The sequence below is a fragment of the Fringilla coelebs genome (assembly GCF_963513975.1).
Source record: "Fringilla coelebs genome assembly, chromosome: 24".
NCBI classification, from domain to species: domain Eukaryota; kingdom Metazoa; phylum Chordata; class Aves; order Passeriformes; family Fringillidae; genus Fringilla; species Fringilla coelebs.
Window position 1 is genome coordinate 7,397,102 of NC_140050.1, and position 20,248 is coordinate 7,417,349.

Genomic DNA, 20,248 nt, shown 5'->3' on the forward strand with positions numbered 1-20,248 from the left:
GAAACGAACTCTGCAAAAATAAAGCTTCTTACCATCCAGCAGCACCCAGCCAGCTGTGAGGAACAGAGGGTGCTTTTATAGACACATCCCAGAGGTCAACTTCCTCCACCCCAGTCCCTCTTTTCACCCCTCTGACCTCAAAACTCACACCTGAGGTGCTTTATAGCAGCCAAACCACAACTGCAATATTGGGACAATTATTTGGGCACAGGGACAAGAAGAGGGGGCAAAATCTGCTCCCAGCCATCCCCAGGAACCCAAATGCTCCATCTGGAAGAAGCTCTGCCTCCAGCAGCACCCTCAGGGCATTAACAGCAGGTTAATTAGCAGCAGCTCCCACGGAGGAAGGCAAAGCAAGGCCAGGTTTAGGAGCTCTGGGCCGGGAGGGCGAGCAGAGGCAGGCCCAGCCCTGCACGAGCAGCTCGGTGTGTCCCAGAGTGGGAGCAGAGCAGCTGCACCCCCATCCCATGGCAGGGAGGGAGGGAGGTGCCCACCCCAGGCTGCTGCTGCCTGCTCAAGGTCACACCGAGCCGAGCACACGGCCCAGGATTCCCAGCCCTCAGTTGCTTGGATCGTGCTTCCCCCGAGGAACATCAGGGATTTAATATTCTCTCCACTGCTCGGCACAGAAAGAACAGAGCACTTGGCTTGCAGCAGAGCTGCTCGGGCTGTGGCAGCAGCTGCTGCTTCCTCCTGCCCCCCAAAGCAGCCACCACATCTCTTTCCAATATTTTAATGAGTCGCTACATCTTACACTCATAATTATAAAAGAATAAGAATCCATAAAAATATTTTCTTTTCATAATACGCACTTAAAATACTCCAGGGCAAGTCAACGTGGTTCATTTGGGTGGGTTTTGTTTGTGTTTTTGTTTTGCCCCTGGCAGAACCCTTGGCTTGAGGGGGGGATGTGCTCCCCTGAGGTGTGATTGCTCAATCCCCCTCCCCAGAACTGCAGTTCCTGTTGCCCAGGTAAATAAAAACCAGGAGAGAGCATTGCTGAGTAGACGGGCAGGGGGACCAGTCACTGACCCGCAGAGAACTGAAGCACAGCCAATTTCAGTGCACATTGGAAAGCTCGGGGAAGGACGAGGGGGGTCGGGAGGCGGCACAGAGAACAGGGGGAGGGAGGATTTGCATAAATATCATCCATCTTGTGTTGCAAAAACCCAAATGCTGCTGTGAGCTCTGGAGAGGCTCTGGCTGTAGCCAGCTGCCAGTGCTACCTGTTGGCACAACTCTGAGTGAGAGCGGCCATGAGAGGAAGGATCAGAGCGCGCCGTTACCGGCCCCGGCCACTTCCTCCATCTGCTCTGCAAATTTAAACTTGAAAATAGATATATATAAAAAAAAGACTAGTGTTGCATGCTTGTGTAGACCTCTCTTCAGCTCCCAGGGCTCCAGTGTGGCAGCAGGGCCAGGACACAGACCAGATCCCCAGGTGAGCAGTAGGTAGTTCTCTTCCCTCGCACTCCTGGCTTAAGGCAGCTTCTGATTCGGCTCTTCCGTTTTCAACACAGGCACTGAGTTCTTGCAGGTAAGAGTTTGGGAACTGCACAGGTGCAGTGGAAGAGGAGAAGGATTGGGGAGAGAGAGATGGACACAAACCTCAGCTTCGGGACACAGACCACTGTCCATTGATTCCCAGGAGAGAGGGAGTAGCAGCAAAAAAAGCATTGAACAGCCAGGCTGGAGGAGAGGAGGAGGACGAGCAGCCGAGCAGGAGCAGACCTCCAGCTTGGAAAGTGAGAGAAGGTGGCACTGTCCAAAGGGAAGGTGCCCTCCAGCTTTTCCCCCTGGCCTGGGGGTATCCCCAGCCCGACGTGGGCACTCAGCCCCTTGTGCTCTGGGTTGGACGCTGCCGGGGAGCGGGAGGGCACGGGGCAGGTGAGCTGTCAGTGTCCAGTTTGCAGAGGCTCGTGCTCTCAGAGGTATTCTTGTAGAAAGTGCAGCAGCGTGATTTCGTAGTGCTCTCCTGACTCAGGGCACCGAATACTGTGTCTCTCGTTGGGGTAGATCTGTGCCAGGGCAGACACGGGGCATTGGTCACTCAGCAGGCACACAGCTCCCTCCCCTCGGCCCTGCTCCCTCCATCCAGTCTCCACCAGGACAAAGAAGGGCCAGGGAAGGTCTGGAGCAGCCCTCCCTCACTGCAGCCACCCCTGCCAAGTGGGGCAGAACGGCTCGTGGAGGAGGAAAGTTCCAGGCCCCAGGGCAGCAGCCCTGCCTGCACATGGCACATCTGGCAGCCAAGGAACAGCCACAGTGCCACCTCCCGGCCTCCTCGGAGTCCAGCGAGGTGCTCACTGGCACCAGCATCACCACAGCATGTGGGGATCTGCCTCCATCCCCTCCCATCCCCAGAACACACAGCAGGGAACTTTCTCCAGGTTGATGGGACCTTCCCTCCCCACTCCTGTCCCTCCTACCTGCAGCTGGTAAGGTTTTCCAGCCCGGATTAGCTGCGATACCAGGAAGTTGGTGTGAAAAAAGTGCACATTTTCATCCAAAAAGCCATGGAGGATCAGCAAACGATTTGGCCTGGGACATGGGGCGAGATAAGGAGAGAAACAGGATGAGAAACCAGATGGAAAACACAATGAGGCACCAGATAAAAGCTCTGCAGAGGGTTTGAGCAAAGAGCTTCCAGCTGGACAAGCCAAACGCAGGCAAGAGCAGTGCCAGGCCATAGCCACGGGCCTCAAGCCCTCCCTGGCAGGGGGCTGGGGGTGCTGTGGCCCAGCTGCTGCCGAGTTAAAGCAGATCAGAACCCCTCCATTTCCATTCCTCTGGGACTGAGCAGAGGTCCAGGAGCAGGTACTCACTCGTTGGGAAGCTTTTCCACGTGCAGTGCCACCGAGCCAGCCTCGTAGCCCTGCTGGTTGTTCTCGGGGACGTCCATGTAGCGCTCGGTGTAGCCGGTGTCGTAGGCCATCCACACGGTGACAGGGGCACCTGCTATAGCAATCTGTCAAACAGAGAGGGGCCACCACAGCCTCCATTAGCGCCTGCTCAACAGCCCAAGTGCTCCCTGCTTTCCTGGAGAGGCAGCAGAAAGGCTCTGGGCTGTTCTGGCACTCAGACCAGGATTCTCCTTCGGCAATCCCACACACAACCCAGATTCCTCCTCCTGCTGTTCCTCTTGTGGTCACAGTGGGAAAAATTCCTGCACATCAGCACTAAAGGGCCTCCCCTCTTGCAAGGAGGAGTTGTGAATGATCCAGAAACTGTTCTGGAGACTTGGCATGGGGAATAGCACATCAGTATCGGCCTGCATGGCAGACCAAGCCCATCCCAGAGCCATCCTTCTCCAGCCCCCGCCAGGGATGAGCTGCAGCAGGACACAGGACTGGAGTCAGGAGCTCCAGGCAGGCAGGACAGGGGGACATTTCCACCTGTCCACCACAAATAAACCAAAATGCCAATTCCAGCTGCCAAGAGGGACAGAAGCTGCAAGGACCAGGTGTCCCAAAGGTGCCAGCCCCACATGCAGGCTCACCTTGAAGACGTTGGGTTTACAGATGAGCCCCATGAGGGACAGAAAGCCCCCATAGGACCAGCCGTGGATGGCGACCCGGCTCAAGTCGATGAACCCGTATTTTTCTGCTACATAATGTAAACCTTCCACCTGGTCCTCTATCTCCACCTGACCCTAAAAGGCAAAAAAGGAGGCTCATGTTAGTGGATGTGATAAATTTAGAAACTTGAGACAGAAACACCCACACAGGAAATGAGCAGCCACCACCCGTGAGAAGGACAAACGATCAGAGATCCCCCAGCACAAAGAGGACGTTACCATTTGGTTTTTCAGGGCCCCCTCAAATTTGAGGCCTCGCTGGCATGATCCCCTTCCATCAATCACCACCACAGCATAGCCCAGGGATGCCAGCGTGTTCAGCCGCAGGTACTTGATGCCTTTGAAGGAGTTGTTCACCAGCTGCACCTGCACAAGGAGGGAGGAAGAGTTTCAGAGCTCAGCAGCTGCCTTCCAGTGCCAGTGGAAGCATGACTGACAGAGCTCTGCTCAGGGCAGCAGCCCCAGCCCTGAGCCCAGCGTTGCCCTGGGTTTTTACCTGAGGGCCTCCATACACAAAGAGCACCGTGGGATGTTTCTTGCCCGGCTGGACATCGTGGGGTTTGTAGACCATTCCGTAGAGCTCCACGTCCGACTGCGTGCGGAAGTGGAAGATCTCCGGGGGGACGTAGTCTGGGGGACAGCCTGCAGCAGGAGGGTCACACACAGTGCTGAGGGGCTGAGCAGGCTCTGCTCCCACCCCCTGAACCAGCCCTGTCCAAAGCTGACCCTGAGCAGGGCTCCTTCAACACCAAACCGTGCCAAGGCTTAGCCAAGCCCCTCCCTGGGAAGCACAGCCTCCACCTGCCTGCACAGGGAAGGGATTCCACAGGAAAACCTCACTGGTTGGGAGTTCTCCAATGGGCACTGTGCCACAACAGCAGGGTGGGAGAAGGTAACAACAGGGATGGGACGCTCTCCAGGACTTACTGGCAGCCTCCATCATGCTGGCCCAAAACTTGGGCTGCTTGTGGAGAGGGTCGTCGTCAGAGCCGCTGAGCTTGTAGATGTGCACACAGGGAGGAGTGCTCACACTGCTGTAGTGGCTGATGAACATGTCAAAGTTCTGGCAGGGAACACAGGAGAGTCAGGGCACGAGGTCCTGCACTGCCCACCTCTCGAGCAGCGCTCAGGACTCGTTACTGCCCACGAGTCATTGCCATTCCCAGTTAGGATCCCTGTCAGTCAGGGGATGGGAATCCAGGGAACAACAAACCTGGCTCATGGAGCAGCTGTGGGAGAAGCCTGGAGTGGTGAGGCGCATGATCTCCCCGGGAGACTCGTAGCTGACCACGTAGAGGTGGTGCTCCAGCGGGGTGTCCTTCGTGCCTTGGAAATACACCAGCTTGGTGGCCTCATTGACCCAGATCTGTGCCAGGAGAGAGGCCTCAGGGACAGGCAGGGACAAGCTCTGCTCCTCTGCCAGCCCAGAACACACACAGACCATGACAGGGCTGCTAAGGGCAGGGGGTTGAAGGGCCAGAGAACACACACAGCAGCACCTGGGAGAGCTGCAGACAACACACTGCAGTGACAGCAGTCCCTCAGCCCTTCTGTTAAAGACTCAAAACATTTGCTTATTAATGGGCATAAAAAGCTGGGCTTTGTTCCCTGCAGGTTAACAGGAAGCCACCTCTTAACAAGGAACATTCTGTGCTTCTATGGCATCTTACAGAACCATGGAATCATTCAGAAAATGGAAAAACCCCTCCAAGATCAACCATGAACCCAGCAGCACCGTGTTCACCACTAACCCACATCCCCATGTGCCACATCCTGTTGAACACTTCCAGGGGTGGTGACTCCCCACTGCCCTGGACAGCCTGTCCCAATGCCTGATCACCTTTCCAGTGAAGCCACTTCCCCCATCTCCAACCAAAACCCCCCTGGAGCAATGAGAGGTGGTTGCTCTGCTGCTGTCCCTTGTTACCTGGCAGAAGAGCCCAACCCTCACCTGGCCACAGCCAGCATGGCTGGATTATAAAGGTACAGCTCCCTTTTTTCCAGCCATCATGGTAATGAATTCCCATTCGTGGGAGGACCAGTCTAACAGCTCTCAGCACCAAACTTTGAGACACATTAAAATAGGCTTTACTGTCCAGATAAAGCTGTTTCTAAAAACCACCCAGTCAGGCAGGAACAGAGGCGACAGCTTTTAAATCCTGCATTGATCCAGCAACAGTAACTGAACTGTTTTTCCACCTTACAGTTTCCAAATGCTATTTCTGGCTAACCCACAGTTTGAAGACCCCTGTGAACAGCAAAGGGAAAAACATCCAACTCAATTGGCCAGGAAAACCAGGCAGAGCCCTGTGGAGCAACAAATGCATCAAAATAATTGCTGCTAACACAGTTTTAGCCATAACACATGCAGGGAAGAGCTGTGGCCAAAATCAACAGCATGTACAGTGAGAATCCACATGGGGAGGGACAGCAGGTTAATTGCAGATTGAGGAAAAGCAGCAGAAACCAAAAGCTTGGAGCTGTTGGTCTTTTAAAAAGCGAGAAGTGAAAATCCAGATTAATTGGAAATGAACAGACAAGGTCTTTATTTTGACAGAATCACCTGGGAGTGTTAAAGATCAGACTCGGAGTTAATTCCTGAAGCAAAAATGAAACTAGGTTTCTAGAAGATTAATAAAAATTCATTTCTGGCTGTTCTGCAAGCGACAACAGATACAGCTTCTCCATATTCTAAATTGCTTTATATTCCCCAGCTGCCTTGTTCCTAAAGGCTCTGTTGAGGGATCAGCTGGAGACCAAGAGTTCACTCTGAGTGCCAGGACACATTTCCACATTGCAAGAACTCACTGGAGTTAAAATGCCTCAGCAAAGGCAGCAATCCCCAGCTTCTCCACAAAATGGTTCTTTGTTGCTCTTAAACCTCAGACTTGTGTCCTTTTTTATGGCCTGACCCACTCCTGGGATTTACCTAAGGAGCAATCCAAAGTCTGATTAAGAAGGCAATCAGATCCATGTGCACTGGCCTACAGCACTTCTGGGGAAAGCAGAGGCAGCAATAAAAACAGCAACAAAATGAAGCTTAAGCAGTTCTAGCAGGCCCCAAGTGTAAGGGAGGACTCAGGCCAGGACTGGGGGCAGACAATGCAGAGCTGAGCACTGCAAGAGAATAAAAATAACCCTACCTTGGATCCGTGCCTCGCCAGCACCTCCCATTCCCCACCAGTCAGGGCAACCTCCTCCTTGATGGGGCATTTGAAATCATCTACAAGAGAGACCACGAGCATAAATCACTGCCCTCCCCAAAGGACAACGGGAGTGGGAGCTCCCAGGGCTGCAGCCCTTACCCTCACTGTGGACACAGGGCTGCACCCAGTCGTGGCTGCCTGGCTTCAGGATTGCTGTCACCCTGTACAGGTGGCAGAACCCCGTTTTGCACTCGTTGGCTCGGATAAAGCAGAGCTCTTCCTCCTCCCCCTCCGGCTGGATGAAAGGATAGAAGATGTCATGAACCTGCCACACAAGATGAGAAACCTGTGAGTGATTTGCTTTATCAAACCCCTGGTTCAACACCAAATTTGGGACTGAGTAGCAAAGCTGCCATAGCAAAGACTTCACTGGACACCCAATCAACATGAGAATGGTTAACTGAGGCGAGGAAGGGGCAGCCTGTGTTCTCCTCCCAGCCCTGAGCCTCTTACATTTATCCACACATCAGTGGTTTCTTCATAGATCACAAATGGCTGGACATTTTCTGGCACAGTTTTGGCAAATTCAGCACGCTGCTCCTCATTTTCTGGGACTGGAATAAAGAGTGCTGGAGGCAGAAGGACTAGCTGGAGCCTCTGCTGAGGTCTGTCTAGGAACATAGCCCAGGCACTGGGGAAAGAAGTCGGAGGTGAATGTCAGCACCACAGAATAGAGGTCCCTTTCCAACACTCAGAACATGCATCCCTTTCTTCCCCCCGCTGCCAGAAAGGATTTGGGCATCTGAATGCAAAGCTTTTCTCATCACTGCTGCTTTCTAATCCCCTGGAAGCTGTGCCAACACACACGTACTGCCAGACAGCTCTGGTATTTCACAGGGGTATCGCTCAGGCGAGATGTCTGACAGATTTGCCAGTGCCTGTTCCAAGGGAGCACTGCTAACACAGCCCTGTCTCCAGAATGGAACTCCTCCTTGGACACCCCTCCAGCAGGAAGCACTGTTTGTGCTCAGCTCTCCTCAGCTCAAGTGATCACCCTCCCAGAGCTCTGTCTGCAGCCTCCTCCTCGTGCTCTGGCAGGGAGAGGCACAGACCCAACACGAGTGCCAGGGGAAGGAGCTGCTTCAGTCCCAGCCCTGCTCCCCTCCATGGAGAGTCCCTGGAAGTGGTGCTGCACTGCAGGCTCTCAGCATGACAGATGGCAGAGCACAGCCACCCCAAGGCCTGTGAGTGCATCCAGAGGAGTTTCAACATGAAAGACAGATTTGAGAAGAGCCAGCTCTCCCCCAGCACCGCAGGATTTCAGGAACTGAGATATTCAGCACATTTAGATAAGCTCTGGTGCAGAACATCACAATCACCTCTGGGATTACCTGCTGGAAAGCTCTCTAAATTTCCTTTCCAGAGCAGAAAATTAATGATGAGTTACAGAATGCCACCTTCAAAGACAGCCAAGTCACCTTAACTTAATCTGCACACACACCAGTTAGCAGGCAAGCTTGGGAGGGGGAAAAATTAAGAACTTTAAAATTTCAATCAGATTGGGGTGAATTCTCTAACTCTTCAGGCAAGACTGTGTATCCCATTTGGAGCAATAGCCAGCCCCAGAGCAACCCTTCTCTTTGGACACGCTGCATGAAGGATGTGGCACCACAGACCCTGTCCCTGTCCTGTGACTCAAGCTTTGATGACAAACTGTGCCAATGAGCAAAGATAAAACTTCCCACAGAACACCCCCATTTTGAGCAGGAAACACCTTGTACCTGTGTTAAACATCTTCACCTCCAAAGAATTCCCCAGGACTGCCCACTACTGTATCAATGTCATTTAACTCTGGTTGTGACAAACCCCACAGCTGGTCACTCTGCTCTGCTTCGTTCCCACTTTTAGGACGTTACAGCGCGGAAGAAGCCAAATATTCATGTGCCATTTCTGGCACTCAGGGCTTTAAAACCAGGTCATGAACACAGCAGAAGCATGCTGAGGGTCTGCAACCAGAGGAGCCCTTGGGAAAGTTATTCTGGGAGGAAAATGGAGACTTACTATTTGCCATCCCGGGTCCATCCAGCACGGGCAATGTACTCCACAGTGGGAAACAAGGCAGCAAAGGGTTGCACCAGCTCTTTGTCCTGAGCACACACAATCTGCAGCAAAACCAAGGCCCAACATCAAACCAGAGCTCATCACCTTCTCCCTGGGAAGCTCAGGGAGATGGCACAACAAGGAAGTTTAGCTACTGGCATCAGCAAGGGTCAGGCCAGGAGAAGCAAGCCTTGCTACAAAGAGCAGGAAGAGAAGGGAAAAACAGCTTCAAAGCAAAATGATGTTGGCATTCGGCCACAGGAAAGGACACAGGCAGGGACTGAAGCCCCAGATTAGACCTGGCTCCAGCCCTCCTGTCTCTGCCATGGTGCACCAGGCAAGCCCCAATTCCCCCTTCTCTCCACATTCCCAGCTGAATCTCCCCCTGAATGACTCTTGTCAGCATTTTCAAGTCTTTCTGTTTCTTGGATAAACACATTAGAGATCCAGCTATTACAACAGAATAAAAAGCCCAGACTAACATTATTTAGGATTTCTTTGTGACCTTGTTTTGATTCTAGGGATCTTCAAAAACCCTCCTGTGCAATGTCCCTTTCTGAGTTATCACTTACCTTACCCTTACTGTCTGTTTTAAATTCTGCCAGTTTCAATGTAATCTTGGGGTTTTTGCTGCCTGCAGAGAAGAAGTGAAAAAACACCAAGATGATCAAGTTGAACATTCTGTGTTTACACAAAATACAGATTCTAAAGGAGAACTGCCCCTGGTCCTACTGAAATGGCTCTGTGTGAATTTACAAATATCAAATATGTGTGTGAGCAGACACCAGAGTCATTCTGGGAATGGGAACAGTTTGCTTTGCCTTCCCTAGCTGGCTGTGCATGTTCCCAGGGGGGAGAGGAAAGATGGGATTCAGAATGTATTCCACAATATGCCACCAGATATATTCCAATTCCTCAGCAATCCTTTCATTTAGGGTTGGGAATTGAAGTTCAGCCTTTCTTGCAGCAGGTTTTGCGATCGGAGAGTCAATTAGGTCTCAACTTTTACAACCTTTCTACCTCCCAGTAAGTGCCCAGATTAATGATGCAAAGTTTATAGCCCCAATTCCAGGGCTGATTCCAGCAGGAGTCCAAAGCTGCCTCAGCAGCCCCACGTGTTTCACCCACCTGTCCTGGGGTACCGATAGGAATCTGTTTTTCTCTCCTCCAAGGCAGGTGAAGGAACATGAATTATCTCCACCTCTGACTCATCCACTTCCTCATACAGGATGCGCAGTGTTTTCAAATCCTCTGAACCTGGGACAGAGAGCAGGAATGTTTACAACAGCATTTCCTGCTGTTTCTGGCTTGCCTGGAGCACTGGTGCAGAGGGAACACCTGTACAGCCCCAGCTCTTAGTGACCACCTGCAAACACTCCACAGTTTAATCCCCTCAGTGCTTTGTTCCTTCAGGTGATCTCCTCAGGAACAGCCCAAAGGAAAATCATGCTCAGAACCTCATTCCTAGCCAGAGGCAGCAGTCCCATGCCAGGATTTGATGAGCAGAACAGTGACTGACCTTCTGTGGAAGCTGTGGGACACCACCAATAGCCCGTGAACCGATCAAACTCTTCCTGAATGACAAAAGTGGCTACACCAGCAGACTTGGGGTCATCCAGAACATTGGATAAGCCTGGAGAGGAACAAAGTCGAGACAGCATTTGCAATTTGCATTTACATCTCCTTGGAAAATGCTGACCCAAAAGACAAATGTACTTGTAAGAAATAAGCCAGGAATGGGGGCACTGCAGGCCAGATTCCTCAGAGGAATTCCCCTCGGGGGTGGAGGGAGCCCCACACCTTTATGGCAGTATGTCATCCGCCTCTCCTCGCCCGTCTCGATGTTTGCCACCCACAGGTCGTTGTTGTTAATGAAGGAGAAGAAGGCTGGGTCAGCAGGGCAGATTTTGGGATCCATCCGTGGCCCCGTGCACTGAGTCTTGATCTCCAGAGGCTTCATTGGAGACACCTGTTGCAAGGGACACACACACAGAGCTGGGTGCCACATCAGCTCCCAGCTCTGCAGAGAAAGAGCCTAAACCAGAGACACAGCCCAGCCCAGGGGATGATGGCAAATGTGGCCCTGACAGGACACAAGAGGAGCCACCATAACCAAAGGGATGAAGATGTGGAAGATGCAGACCTGCTAGAGCAGGTCCAGAAGAGCCACAGAGTCACTCCAAGGCTGAAGCCCTTCTGGAGCCAGGCTGGGAGAGCTGGGAATGTTCACTGGAGAAGACCTTAGAGCCCCTTGCAGTGCATGAAGGGGCCCCAGGAGAACCTCCTGTGAGGGTGGGGAGGCCCTGGCACAGGGGCCCAGAGCAGCTGTGGCTGCCCTGGGTCCCTGGCAATGTACAAGGCCAGGCTGGATGGGGCTGGGAGCAGCCTGGGATAGTGGAAGGTGTCCCTGCCCATGGCAGGAGGTGACACTGGGATGGGCTTTAAGGTCCCTTCCACCCCAATCCAGACTGGGATTCCACGTGCAACCATCTCCAATCCAAACCATCACGCCCATTTGAGGTGAGTCCATGAAATAAATCCCTGGCAGACTCACCATGAACCCATTCTTGCCCCCATCTCGACAATGGAAGAGGCTGTTGCTGGCCTGGAAGAGGAACAGGCCACTCTCACTGTGGAAATCATAGGATGTTATCCCAAAGACACCCAGTCTCTTGCGCTCCCTCAAGAGCTCCTCCTCTCTGGAATACATCCCATGGTGAGGGGTTGCCTAGAATTGAAGGAAAGGAATATCTGAAAGGATTTGCAAGGAGAGCAACGTTCACAGGAGTGCTCTGAGCCTGTCACAACACCCCAGCTCAAAGAGGCAGCAGTGTCAGGGTACAGGTCCCCAGTTCCTGTACTCCAGGCTACAGCTGTGGGGTCCAGGAGGCCTAATCCCCCACACGCCCCAAATTTCCCTCTACAGGAGGGCTGAGCTGTGAATCTCTCAGTTCTACAGTTGGCACTTCAGCAAGAAGTGAGAACAGCTGTGCTTGCGCTGCTTATGCAAATTAGATGTAACCAATTAACTTAATGACGTTATCTGCAGCCTTCACAAACAGTTTCCATGTCAGACACTGCAAACAAAAGTTCTTCCGGGATCTTGAATTACCCTGGAGAGAACTCCCAGCCCAAATGGGGTCAAGACAGATAAAGTTCTGTTCCACCAGGAACTGTTTAAGTAGGGCTGAAGAGACCAACACCCTCCAGTGCTGTCAGTGACAAAGGACACGAAGATACTGAAACCAGGGAGGGGGAAATTCCCTCCCCTTCTGGTGCACTCACAACAGGGTACGGCAGAAGCACAATTTAAACTCAACTTTCCCAACTTTTTAAAAGCAGGAAGGATGACAGACACCACACAGATGACCCCACCACAGCATCACCCAGTTTCCCCAGGCTCTTCCCACTCTGGCTTACCTGAAAGTGATCCAGCATCTGTTTCCAGGACAAGAGCAGCAAGGCCTCCTTCCGTACCTTTTTGGGAATCTCTGAGTAAAGAAGGGAATTCTCTCTGCTACCATATGGCATTCCTATTAGGACAAAAGCATCATTCCACTTAAGATGAATTAGCCAGGACAAAGAGCAAATTCAAACAGAAGTCTGTAGACAGGAGCTGGGGGTGCCCAGAGACCTTTACCCACACTCCTTCCCAAGCAGCTCCCAGATCAATCCCAGAATAACATCTAAACCACTTAGATATTGATTTGTTTGGAATTTTCCTAAGCAAGATTTAACACTACCCCACCTCTCCAGAATGTTTCAGGTCCAATTTCCCCCTCTGTGCCTGTCCTCCCATGCTCCAGATCCACTCTAAGAGCACCACTCCCTGAATGGGTGACTCAACATTACTCTCCACACTTCTCATACAGAAATTTGCTACAGGGACCTGATTCAGGCCAAGGCAGCAGCTTGCAAGGGGAAAAGGAAAAGCCTGGAAGCTCCAGAGAGCCCATTCAAATGTGAAACAGTATCCTACAGAGTCAAAAGACCTTGTCATTTTACATAAGCCTTTGACTGTGGTTATCAAATAAGCTCCTGGCCTTAATCCAACTTCCAAAACAACCATCAAACATCCTGAACAGAGTTTTGACAGTTTCGACCAAAACAAAGACCATGAACTTGCCCTCTGCTTATGCTGCAGAGACTCCCTGGATCAGAAATTCACAGAGGGATATGTGCCCTGATACTGCCTACTCTGCACATGTTCTGGGCAGAAGAGAGAGATTTCTGAGCTGGCTGACCCAGCAGTAGTTCCTTCAAATTAAAACTGAAATATTAATAAGTGCTCAGGAAGCAGAGCAATATGTGAAGATCTAATCCTCAGAGAACCAGGAACACCAAAGTGCTGAGCATGTGGTGTTTAACATAAGCAGCATCTGCCACGATACAACACAAAACTCTGTGGGGATGGCCCAGGAATGATTGAGGATGGCCATACAGGAAAAACTGCAGAGAGGAACAAATGACTCTGGACACACATATCTGACACTCAGGCAACTGTGACCTGGACTTCCCTTCCCCTTATGTTAGAACTTTCTCCAATGATCTCAGGCTGACTACAATCAATTGGCATTTACAAGGAAAATATTGCTTTCCTCCCCAAAAGACAGTTTACTTTGCTTCCCAATGAAATATTCAACCCTACAGCAAAGTTCATCAGGACTCTCCATCCACTCCTCAGTTTTATTTAAACACTTTAATATGTTATTTCATGCTGGGGCAGTAACAGCACATAGTGTCCATTTATTATGGAAAAGAATCAGCATTTAAATCAGCATTTACCCTTTATTAGGGACATCTGAGAAGAGGTACCCTGAGATTACCTGGCTGATGCTGATCTTAACTGAGGGATTAATCTGCTCTAAGCCCTGTATAATTCCTTAAGGAAGGAAACAGTGAAAAGGCACTCGTGTATCCTCATTCCTGGTTCTGGCTCCTGGAACAGTCACACCCTGGCAGAACTCCAACCACCCAGTAGCTGGTTTGGTTGCCATTTCATACAACAGAACATTAAAAAAATTTAAAATTAGCCACTTAGTTCTTTAATCATCAAGATCAAAACCAGTATCAAAGTAAACTGGAAATACATCCAAGCTTTAAATCAAGTCTCACTGCTCAGACTTGACAAGAAAAATATGCCACTTCTGGATCCTGCCCTTCAGAGCAGCACTTGTGTCCCAAGAATTTATGAGAACTACACAAATCAAGTCACTGGCACACAGGAGCTGCTTAGTGACGACACAAATCAGTCCCTCAAGTCCAGCATCCTACAGTGACCTACACTCAAAACCTGGAAAAAGAAGGAAGAACAGCAGGGTCACTTCAGGGCAGCAGTAACTGCACAGAGTTGCACATCTGGCAACTTTTCTACTGGCCCAGTAATGATCAGCTCATGCCCCAAAGCACAACAAACTCTTTATAGTCTATAAAGCTTCCCATGTTACCAGCCACAAAATGATCCAGTTACTAAAATTCAACAACTCTGTCACTAATTACATCGTGGCTCCATCTGTAACAAGGGACCCGTACAGCGTGGAATTCTGCTTTCAGTCCCACTGACAGAAAGGGATATTTCCCTGCAAATGCCAGGAACAGCTCATTCCCACCTCAATTTTCTTCCCTGCTCTTGAAAGCATCCTACCTTCAAGATACCTAATACAGCAGGAGACACCACCACCCTGCCATTAATATGTTGCAACGTGTAATTAGTCATTACTGACAGTGAATTTCTTGGAAAGTCAGTCTGGTTAATGAAGCAAGGAAATCCCACTTCTCCCAAGCCACAGAGGCACGAGACAGTCCCTTCTCTTGCCCCATCCCCTGCGTGACAAAGGACACAGAAGTGCTGGCTGGCCAACACTTCCCCTTGTCACAGCTGATCCCCATGTTTGAGGCTTGTCTGGGACTGGGGAGTCCCTGCTCACTGGGACTTTGCGGAAGATCCCGCAGGCCTCGAGCCACGTTACCCAATCTCAGTTCCCAAATCTCACCAAGGGAGATCTCTCCCATCCCTCCCCTTGCCTGCTGAGTTTGGAAGAGCCCCACGTTCCTCTGCTGCTGGCACGAGGCTTACCCAGGTAATAGAGGCGGTGAGAGTGCGGGCTGGACTCCTCTGTTTTCCGGACAAACTGGAAATCGTGGGGAGCTTTGTTCACGATCATGCCCGAGTACTTCCTGCTGCTGTGAATAATGTCGCGCAGCCCATCCCAAGAATGCTTTTGCACCTGGAATTGGGAAGGCACATCCTCCATCTCGACCACTTCGGAGCTGTCTGAGAGCGTGTCCACTGCAGTCATCCTCGCTTCTCCTTCAGAACTGGGCAAAAAACTGAGGGAGGAGTAGAGGGAGAGAATTGAGCCTTAAAATCAAGCAGGTGCTTCTTAAACTACACATCCTGGGATTGTCTGCACTCAAGGATTACATTTTAAACACATTGAAAGGAAAAGTCCATCTCCCATCCCATATGGAATCCTGTAAATGAAGATATTGACCTCAGAGAACTCCCTCTCCCAGGGCTAGCTCTAGAATAAGCTGTTAAAGGAAGCTCAAGCAGCAGATTCTGGTGCAGACAACAAGCAGCTTGACTCAAAGGAAAACCTCTCCAGGAATTCAGATGGATATGTCATCAAAGCTATGACCTATCATAAAGGCACGTAAACTCCTGCCCTGTGAGACCACAGAAGTGGAATCCCCTTCCTACCCCAAAGGAAAACCTGCCCATTGCTTGGGGAGAGAGGTTCAGACCCAAGCACAGCAATTCACTTACCTGAGGAGATACTGAGGCCAGGAATGACGTAAGAGAGATGGGAAATAGGGAAAAAAAAGTGCAACTGCTTTGCTAAGAGAGAGAAGGTAGCAGGAGCAGACCCTGGTTGTATCCTGAGAAATGTGGCACACATTCCTCAGAGATTTCCAAGTGAGCAGGTGTGGAAGGAGAGGACCAGAACCGCCTCCACATTAACACAAATGTTAATTTGAGGTGAGGTGGACCCACAGACTTGCCCAAGGTCAGTGATGTCATCCACTGCAAAGCAGGAATGAGCTGAGGACTAGGGAAACCTGTTTCTGACACCCCACTTGAGAAGCAGGATGTCCCTCAAGAGGACATTTTTGGGGTTTTGGAGATACCTGAAAGAGAATTTCAGAACAACTTCAATTTACTGGACAAAATTAGCTTGGATAATTTTGGTCCAAGGAGACAGAATCCGTGTTGTGCAAGGGTTGAAAATGTAACATCTCCTCAGACTCCTAAGTCCTGAAATTGTACAAAATGTGCCAAAAGTAACACAAGAACAAGATCCCAAAATAATTCTGTAGGTACTCCTGGTACCTAGTGCCCAGCAGTAAATCCACAGCTTGAAAATGGATAAAGAGGAGTATTTTCCAATCAAAGGCAGGCAGGAAGCCCAAGTGAAACCACAAAAGAGATGTGGGATGTTTTAAGACTGTGTGTCTGTGGCCTCTGCTTGTATCCAGGCTCTCCACTGCAGCAGCTAAAATCACAGCTGAAGGCAGAAGTGCTGCCTGTCAGAAACACATGACAGAAAGAGCATGAAAATCCATAAACTGAGAGCAATTCTCCCAACGCCATCCCACTGCAGATCAACTCCTCCAGTTAAATACTCTGGCTTTAGCTCGCAAAGCCTGGCCCTTGGATAACTCTCATCCAGCTGATGAATCCGTCTCACTCAGCCAGGCTGGCTCCTCACAAGTGAAAGTTTAACCTTTAAAACCAATCCACAAATGTGATACTGGTACCTGTCCCCAGCTGAACTGGAGCCTGGAGCCACTTCCAAAATATACTGCCATGATTTTATCGTGTGAACAGCAGAGCTCTAAGCTTGGCACTGTTCTCATCCTGGTGATTTCAACACTAGAATGGAGTGGGGAAGTGGGATAAGCACAGCACCCACCACACAAAGTGTGAAGTGGGAGTGTTGGGAATTACCACTGGCACTGCTGGAGCTTGGTGGACTCTCACAAAATCACAGAATGGTTTGAACTGGAAGCAACCTTAATGATCATCTAATTCCAGACCCCTGCCATGGGTGGGGATACCTCCCACTAGAAGGGAAAAAAACTCCTAAAACTTAGGTCCTGGCATGATAGAGAGTAAAAGGAAACTCAGATTTCTGCCTTGTCACTACAGCCACCTCTGGAAAAAGTTGTAGTCAGTGTTTGGCAACACCGTGTACGTAAGTAAATAAGTACAGGGAGTAACTTATCTCAGGGTAGATTTTGGGATAACATTACTCAAACGTGAGCTGGATCAAGACACCAGTTATTAACCATCTTAAGACAGGCAGCAAGAGCACACAGAAGATTTCCACCTTGCTGCAGAGGCCCTGTCCCTTCTGCCCCACGCTGAGGCAGGGACTGAGATGACTCAGAGATGTAGCAGAACACTGCTCTCCACTCCCAAAAACATGGAGCTGCCCCTTGGGGGTCCTTGAATGCCATTTGTTCCCTGTCAGGTGAGGTGGGTGAGCCACCAAGCCCTCCTCTGGGAGGAGGTGCTAGTCTGGAGGGGACAACAAGCACAGGTGGGAAACCAGAACCCAGAAAAAACTCTAAAGCTCGACACTGGAAGTGAGTGAAACAAGTTATTGTCCTGAGTCACTTCCTGACTCACTGATCCTGACACAGAGCTCCTGGGCAGGACTGTACAGATGGGATTTCTCTCAGTGCAGAGGTGATTGCTGCTCTGTCCCACAGCACACAGAAGCCACCCAGGGGCCTGGACATACCTTCTCCAACTTCCTGCAGTCTCGTTTTCCAGACGAACCCTCTTTATCTTCTGCATTAACTACTCAGAGAGCTGGGCAGGACAGGAAACTGGGGAGGAAGAGGGGAGAAAGGAGATTTCATACAACTGCTAGGTAAAAGCATCTTCCATAGGTAACATTTCCAGCTGAGCAGGAAACTCAGCCTTGGGTTTCATTCCTTGGTCCAAATCTGTTTTCTGTCAGCACAGCCTGGATTTGAACAGCCCTGATAAATCTGAGAGACTTCATCTGGCTCAGTGAACTCTGTGGTGTGCCTTGTTCCTTCCCAGAAAATTCTTCTTAAAATCCGAGAATCTTGAGTACCGAACCTTTCTGTCATCACCGTCCCAAAATCCTGGAATTCTTGCAAGTATCAGGTACTAAAAACTGATACAACAGAGGTCTGGTCCATACACTTAGAGGGAAGAATCAAACAAAGGACACACCATAAGGAGCCAGCCAGAGGGTCACAGTCCCACCTGGGACATAAAAACCACATTTATCTTCCAAACCTGAATGCTGCTTCCCTGTGCTTCAGCCTACTGCCATGAGGAACTCTGGCTCCCCACACCAATCTGCTCTCCAGGAGCACAGGAAGGTGCTTCACTGCTGTCCTGTCTCCCCAAGTACAAAGGTCTTTAGCTCTGAATCACAGACACACTCAAGACCTGCCACCGCCTTTTGTCGAGGCTCGTGCTCTCCCCAAACAGCCATTTCTCCACCAAAAGCGCACTCACAGGGGACCAGGAGAGACAAAGCCTCACAAAGAAACTCCTCCGCTGCAGAGGAGAGCAGAGAGGGAGGAAGCAGCAGCGTTCAGCAGTTTAAGGGCAGTTTTTGATGCAGGCACGAAGGGCAGCGGGAGCGATGATCAGGAATGCTGAGTAACCTGGTCTGATCCCCCATCTGACCCTGCCTTGAGCAGGGGTTGGTCCAGAGACTTCCCCAGGTCCTGCCAGGCTCAGCTGCTGTGTGATTTTAATGACTCTGAGGAACATCTTAACCCTCATTGCACCCAGCCCAGATCACGCATTTCACGCAGAGAAGGAACGGTAAAACCTTGAACCAGGAAAAAAAAAAAAAAAAAAAAGAAACTGAGCAAAATACACAAAAGAGATCAAGAACCAGCGTGAATCATTCGGGAAGAGCCAACGGAACAGAGGAACAGAGTCACCTACAGGAGCCCTTACAACGTGTCCCTGTCGTGGCAGGGAGCTTTAAGCTCTCCAAAAATTAAAGCAACCGAGGGTGGGATAAACCGGTGAAGATTTCTCCAGAGAGGGATGAGCTCTGGCAAAGGCTGCCAGCAGCCCGTGTCCCTCTGCAGCTCTCGCCGGGAGCTCTGCCCTTGGTGCAGAGGAAAGGCCGGGATTCGGGACAGCAGGAGCGGGGCAATCCCCGGGGATGGAGCATCCTGTGCCCCGCGTGTCCCTCCCTGCTGCGGACGGCTCCTTCCCGTGCAAGGGCAGCGAGCAGCCCCTCGCCCGCCTGCGCCCAGCCGGGGCTGCTGGGGGACACGGGACCCCTACAAGGGCAGGGCCCCCATCACCCATCCGTGGGCAGCCTGCGGGGGGAGTGAACTGCAAACCGCCCCGAGGGCCAGGCCCGGGCCCACGCGGGCGAGCAAACGCCCCCCGGGGCAAGGGGAGGCCGCCGCCATCCCTAGAGGGGGAAAGAACCCACGGAAGGGGCAGGCACCGCTCCCCCCGGGTACCCCCCGCCCAGGGCAGCGGGGATGCGGCCCACGGAGCGGGCAAGCGCTCCCCGCCCGCCTCAGCCGCCCCTCGCGGGCGTGGGCCGCACCCAGCCCTGCCCGTGCCGGGGCGGGACCCTCCGTCCCCGCCATCCCCCCCTCCCCTCCTCACTCACCGCGGGGCGCGGCGACCTCCCCGTGCCGGGCGGGGGTGGGGGCGGCTCCTGCGCGGGAGGGAGGGCGGGGGAGGGAGGGGGCGGCGGCGGCTCCGTCAGTGCCGCTCCATGTCCCGGGCGCGGGGCAGCCCCGGAAACGGGGGCGCGGGGGCGGCGGCGGCCACGGCGCGACCTCTCACCCGGCGGCGGAAGTGGCGGGAGCGCGCGCGCGGCGGGAGCGCGCCCGGGCGGCGCGGGAGGAACCAGTGCCTCTAGCGGGGGGGAGATGCCTGCGGGAGTACGGAGCTGTTAGAAAATGACACAGAATAGATTAGGTGTCGGAAAAAGCCTCCGAGGTCATCCAGTCCAACCTGTGACCGATAGTCACTTTGTCATCCAGACCATGGAGCTAAGTCTATCCTTAAACACCTCCAGGGACGGTGAGTCTGCCGCTTCCCTGGGCAGTTTTTGGAGAGGGTGGGCACAGAGAGAATTGAGGCTGATACAGGGTAAAAAAAGCACGGAGAAAAGATCCTTCTCTCCCTCAGAGATGGGCCCCAAATTCAGCATTTGTTGTCGTCGTGGGGCGGCTGTGGAACCATTCTCATCTTTCGTTGTGCTTTGCCTCTTGTTTCAGGAGAATGGTTGGGTCCCGCCGGTGATGCTCCTGAGGGAAGCCGGGAGAATGAATATCAGCGGGCGTTGGTGGTATAGTGGTTAGCATAGCTGCCTTCCAAGCAGTTGACCCGGGTTCGATTCCCGGCCAACGCAGCTTTCTTTTGTTCTTCCTCTTATCTTTTTTTTTTTTC

General features: G+C 51.7%; 1 protein-coding gene across 1 annotated transcript; it reads right to left on the reverse strand.

The window, feature by feature from the left end:
* Window positions 1-748: 748 nt before the first annotated feature.
* Window positions 749-19,610, reverse strand: DPP9 (dipeptidyl peptidase 9). The gene is made up of 21 exons (XM_084221315.1): window positions 19,461-19,610; window positions 17,574-17,661; window positions 14,900-15,153; window positions 12,244-12,356; window positions 11,378-11,551; window positions 10,624-10,792; window positions 10,343-10,456; window positions 9,952-10,080; window positions 9,396-9,457; window positions 8,785-8,885; window positions 7,237-7,414; window positions 6,883-7,048; window positions 6,721-6,800; window positions 4,791-4,943; window positions 4,505-4,640; window positions 4,074-4,219; window positions 3,797-3,943; window positions 3,500-3,652; window positions 2,826-2,968; window positions 2,430-2,541; window positions 749-2,018 (listed from the first exon to the last, which is right to left on the reverse strand). Exons 2-21 carry the CDS (start codon window positions 17,627-17,629, stop codon window positions 1,926-1,928), a joined length of 2,679 nt encoding a protein of 892 aa, XP_084077441.1. The 5' UTR covers window positions 17,630-17,661; window positions 19,461-19,610; the 3' UTR covers window positions 749-1,925.
* Window positions 19,611-20,248: the final 638 nt, after the last annotated feature.